The sequence below is a fragment of the Austrofundulus limnaeus genome, unplaced genomic scaffold (genome assembly GCF_001266775.1).
Source record: "Austrofundulus limnaeus strain Quisiro unplaced genomic scaffold, Austrofundulus_limnaeus-1.0 Scaffold382, whole genome shotgun sequence".
NCBI classification, from domain to species: Eukaryota; Metazoa; Chordata; class Actinopteri; order Cyprinodontiformes; family Rivulidae; genus Austrofundulus; species Austrofundulus limnaeus.
The window spans coordinates 20,324-26,081 of record NW_013952784.1 but is presented as its reverse complement, the minus strand read 5'-3'; the positions used below and the strand labels follow the sequence as shown (position 1 = coordinate 26,081).

The following is a 5,758-nucleotide window of genomic DNA, read 5'->3' as shown; positions in this document are numbered from 1 at the left end:
GTAAGTAAGTAAGTAAGCAAGCAAGCGAACGAGTAAGTAAGTAAGTAAGCAAGCAAGCGAACGAGTAAGTAAGTAAGTAAGCAAGCAAGCGAACGAGTAAGTAAGTAAGTAAGTAAGCAAGCAAGCGAACGAGTAAGTAAGTAAGCAAGCAAGCGAACGAGTAAGTAAGTAAGCAAGCAAGCGAACGAGTAAGTAAGTAAGTAAGCAAGCAAGCGAACGAGTAAGTAAGTAAGTAAGTAAGTAAGTATGTGAGTGAGTAAATAATTATGTAGGCAAATGAGTAAGTAAATGAGTAAGCAAGTATGTAAACAAGTAAGTGAGATAGTAAGTGAGCGAGTTAGTAAGTGAGTAAGTATGCAAGCAATTGAGTAAGTAAGCAAGCAAGTAAGTAAGTGAGTAAGTAAGAAAGAAAGTGAGTTAATAAGTGAGCAAGTTAGTAAGTATGTAAGCAATTGAATAAATAAGTAAGCGAGTTAATTTGTCAACAAGTGAGTAAGTAAGTAAGAAAGTAAGTGAGTGAGTTAATAAGAGTTAGTAAGTAAGCAAGTAAGTAAGTAAGAAAGTAAGTGAGTGAGTTAATAAGAGTTAGTAAGTAAGCGAGTAAGTAACTGAGCAAATACGCAAGTAAGTAAATAATAGGGGTGCAACGATACAGAAAATTCACGGTTCAGTTCGATACTTTAGTCTCACGGTTCAATATTTTTTTGATACAAAAAAGAGAAATGTCCATGCCCCTTTTAACTTGTAATTCATTTATATTAATTATGAACATTTGTTTAACCTCAAAAGTACAGTTTTTTAACTAAATGTTGCTGAAACAGCAAGTTTCTCAGTGGATCTGCGTTCAAAATGCAGCCTAGGTGGAGTAGTCGAACACAGATCCACTGATCCTTCAGAAGACATGTTGATAAAGTAAATTTTTAAAATCTGTATTGTTTTATACAGCACTGTTCGATACGGTTCGGTACGGGTACATGTATTGTTGCACCCCTAGTAAATAAATAAGTAAATAAACATCTTACTCATTCACTTCCATCCTCTTCAGTTATGGGCAGCACCTCCTCCCATCAGGCTCACAATTACCTTTTTTTTTCTCAATGAACACCTTGACATAAAGAGCGCTGGTTTCAACACAAAACTCAAAGTTTCAACAAAAATGCCATGTTAACAAATCAGTTTACTGTTTCCCAATCATCAAAACACCAAAAAAATAAAAAATACCCAAAATCAATTAACAGAATCACGTGATCATGGAATAAATTGAAAACATCGTCTGTCGTGCAATGAGGGAAGCAGCTGTCATAACCCCAACTAGAAAAGTGCTTAAAATGTTTCATATTCTGAATTGAATCCCCAAGTGTGCACCCTTGGATGTTTTAATCTAGTGAGGGAATAGGGACACGATAATGAACTTTGTTACACGAACTATGCAACAACTAACTAATCTGTGTATAGTAACTTCGGTCTAAACCAGAGTCTGCTGAAAAAGTGTGAAGGAGCAGGGATGCTTCATCACTACCGTTTTGCTGTTTTTAGTTTTCGGCTTCTGTTTGGTTAACTTTAACCTCTATTCTGCTCATTTATCTGCTCTTCTACTTTTTAAACCGGTCTTCTGCTCATTTAGAACTCATTGGTGGGCTCAATGGATAGCCCTTCATCAGAGCTAAACAACAAAAAATCTGAAGCTCCTATGTTGAAAATAGTTTTTGAGTTAGAAGTATTTTTTGCATGTCCAGACCCCACCTTCTCAGATGGAGCCCCCCTCCTCAAATATGGGCTCTATCATAAAAGCATTTTTTGGCACAGTGTAGGTTGGACAAATCTACATTCCTACCAAATTTTCAAAATGATCGGTGCAGCCCTTTCTGTGCTACGGTTGACCAAAAATCTTGAAGACAGTTAATTTAATAAATAAACRCTATGAAAACAATATGGCCCCTGCTTCATGTCATAATAATGATTTGATCTCAGAAACATAGCAGGGTTGGGCCTGTTTAGTACTTGGATGGGAGACTGCATGGGCATACCAGGTGCCGTAAAACCAATGTAGGAGTTGTGCCCACATTGAGACAGTAACAATGGAAAACGTTTGACTGTCATAGGTCACCTTCTAATGAAAGATGACAAAAACACAACTCTATTTTTGCACCATTTAAACTAATAAAAAGTGTCCAGATGTTTCTTTGCTTTTTAGATTTTTTGAAACACAACAATTGAAAGTCAATGTAGATATTAAACCCTTCTTAAAAGCTTGTTCATGTCATTTATTTAATTAAAAAATATTGATTTTTTTTTTTGCCTTATTACAGTTTGGTTAGATTTAAGAAATCCCACTTTTGTTCCCCATAGACTCGCTGTGTGCAGAACTGGCCTCTCTGCTGCAGGAAGCTGTGGACATGAAGTGGCCATTTGTGCCGGAGAAGTGGCAGTACAAGAAATCAGTCAGTCCCAACGACAAGACTAACCTCAGTGACCTCATCAACAAGCACCTGCACCAACTACTGGTAACCAGCTTCCAGCAGTTTGTGTAGAACATTTCTTATGAACAAGCTCCTGCCTTTTATGTAACAGAAATGTTAACTGTAATAAAAGGTTCTTCTGGAGGCGTCCATCAGAGCTCAGGAAACACAGTCCGCACTGGCAGTGGTCTTCTTAGTGGATCGCTTCGTCTACTGGACCGATGAATCCAGCCGGCTGCTGAAGATCGCCAAGCTGCTCCACCGACGGCACCCTGCCACTCCCATAGCCCCTCAGCTGGTCATCCGGCAGGCCCGGGTCTATCTAAACTCAGGTGGGGTTGAATGTGATACTGATCCAGTAATCATATCACAAATCAGGATGCATGTATTTTACTGTAAACTCAAATCACGATTAATACGTGTTTAAAAAAGCAACTTTTATCTCCTTTATCATGCGYGAATTTGTTCATCAACCCACAGGCAAGCTTCAGAAGGCCGAATACATCCTGAGCAGCTTAATTAACAATAGTGGAACAACAGGTACTTTCTTGGTTTGTCCATTTATAGTGACTTAAAGGAATAGTTCAGRTCTTTTAAAGTGGGGTTTTGTGGCCWGGTTATGAACACTTAATATTCTACCTGTTGAATATTCTCAGTTTGGCGATATATTAGTTAGTTCTGATTGGACTGACAAGCTAACATGTAGTTTGAACAGGGTCAAGTTTACGTCTACAAATTATCACATAATTTTATATAAATAAAACTGTCATTCAAATTGACCATGTTGTGTACAATTTTAACAGTGTTTGCATGAACCCCTTTGTCTTTTTGAGAATGGAGAAATCTATTTTAGCCTTAAGCCAGGATCTTGCTAGGCTGCAACTCTCAGCGACATACTGAACATACAAAATTGAAAGAAAATATGCAAAGTTTCACTTGTTGGAAACCRATTGAATTGAGACATTTGTGTACACTGTTAAAATGAATGAATGAATGATCCCGGCGAAATTAAATTTTTGCCACTTGCGACAGCCAAGCCATTTGAATAAAGACCCTGAATTGGCGGAGTCATGTGGGGCCAGTATGATTGGCCTGCGATGTCCGGTTCTTTTTGTCACAAGTCAGTCTCAATTTACTTTTATCAGTTGGCAATTTGTCACAAAGTTGCCTCACATTTCTCACAGAAGCTAAGGTAAGATTATACAAAAGCTTTTTGGATTTTTATTTTATTTTTTTCAGCCTTTCAGCCATACAGAAACAGCGTTTTCGGAGCCTTGAAAAGGTACTTTTTTTAATAAAAAGTGTTCCATAATGAAAAATCTTGAATGGCTGCCCTTGCATTTTTATTAGGGTTAGCCAAAACGCAACCTTTTGAAACAGCAAATAAGAGATTGTTTTGTAACAATTGTGCCCCATGTGAACAAGGCCTCAGTTGAGTAGGATTTCGGAGAGGTTCCAGCAATGTCTATTTGAGTGAAAACTTGTGCAAATTTTAGGAACATGTTAAAAAAATGCTTGCAACCTGAGAGCAAGACCCTGCCACTCATAAAAATATTAAGAACCCTCACAAATGTTTTAAGACATTTTGGCAATTTCATTTTGACTGCTGTTTCCATTGTGTTACCAACAGTTGGAGTAAGATCTTGGCTTTAGTTTCACTCAGATTAGCTGCTAGCTTGTTAACCCATCAATGAATATAATCGGTTCCAAACCTAGGGTGTTCAAATAGCTATACTATTCATACCACAGAAACTCACTTGAAAAAATCTGAAGTATTGCTTTAATTTGAATGATAATCAATCAATCAATCAATCAATCAATCAATCAATCAATCCAATCAATCAATCAATCAAAAATCATAGTGAACTTTGTTATCCAGGTTGTTGGAGCTACCAGTCTGACAGTGACAGGGCTCTAGTGCAGGCTGTTAGTGTTCAAGTACGTGGAACGATTTTGCAAAAGTTGGGTAAGTATAATTTRCTATGTGAATAAGTTGTAATTTGTTTTGTTATTTTTTAAATATATATTTTTTGTTTCAGGCCTGTGGCTTCAGGCAGCAGAACTGATTTGGGCTTCTCTGGTTGGCTTTTATGCACTTCCTCAACCTGATAAAAAGGTATCTCAAAGCAGCAAACACAGTAATGTGTCATGACAGCTTCCATGTTAGGCCAAACAGTTCGGCCAGGTCAACGCTAGATTACTAGCAAACAAAACATTCATCCTYAAGGACTTTTTCACATCACAGACTTCTTTTTATAACAGAGACATGCCTGAATGATGGTGACACTAGTTATGCGTTTATGGAGCTTTTACTGCAGCATTGTACCAAATGCAACAACCCTCCGACGTTTGGACGTAGCGGAGACTCAAGGCTGCGTTTGATACAGTGGATCATAATGTTTTAATCTCCCATTTAGAGCTGTGGGTTGGTGTTCAAGGTTAAGCTCTGGAGTGGTTTAAGTCTTATCTGTGGACATACATTCTCTGTTAACCTCCATGGCTTCAGATCTCCATCTGCCCCCCTTTTGTGTGGAGTTCCTCAGGGATCAATCTCTGGTCCTCTTTTATTTTCTCAATACATACTTCCACTTGGTTCCATCTWCAGAAAGCGTGGTATATCTTTCCATTGTTATGCAGATGACACACAGATTATCTACCTTTAATTTGAAAGGATGACCTGTCAATCAGAAACTTACTTGACTGCTGTGATGAAATTTGTGCCAGGATGTTGAATTTTTTTAAGTTTTAATGAAAAGAAAACCAAGGTGCTGGTTTTCAGGTAATGCCACTGTTTCTGCCTCTTTGTTCCTTTGCTTTTATGCTTTTTTGTTGAGCATTTGTTTTTATTGTATATTATGGCCCTTGCCTTTACACATAAGACAAACCTCCTCATWAGCTGCTTTAAAAATTTCACTTAATTTTTTTTTCATTTACTGGCTTTTATTACATCTTAAGATGTTTTTATGGATTTCATTATTTTTTTTCCTTAGTTTTTTTCCTTTTTATCTTTTATTGTTGAGTGTTTTTACTGTATTTTATTGTATGGCAGTTTTAAAGGGCTTTATAAATAAATTGGATTGGAAGATTTAAAGTTATTATCTTTTTTGAAGTAACGTTCCATCTAATAGTTATCAGTAATTAATACCTTATTAACCATAATGTCAGTCATGGAGCACTGAGTTTGGAGAAAAGGGCAGAAGGCTTCACTCAGACTTGGCTAAAGGTCCTCCCTGGTGCTGCTTGGTCTCCTGAGGTGTGGCTCTTGGTTCCTGTGAGTGGCCCCCTGGCCGGGGTGGCTG

General features: G+C 37.6%; 1 protein-coding gene across 1 annotated transcript in view; it reads left to right on the top strand.

Annotated features, from left to right (window-relative positions):
* Positions 1-5,758, top strand: part of alpk1 (alpha-kinase 1) — a 23,792-nt gene that overhangs the window by 3,015 nt on the left and 15,019 nt on the right. Inside the window, exons 3-7 of the mRNA XM_014023631.1 lie at positions 2,350-2,504; positions 2,593-2,791; positions 2,940-2,999; positions 4,339-4,425; positions 4,499-4,575. Coding sequence (XP_013879085.1) covers positions 2,350-2,504; positions 2,593-2,791; positions 2,940-2,999; positions 4,339-4,425; positions 4,499-4,575 — 578 coding nt within the window. The remainder of the gene's footprint in view (positions 1-2,349; positions 2,505-2,592; positions 2,792-2,939; positions 3,000-4,338; positions 4,426-4,498; positions 4,576-5,758) is intronic.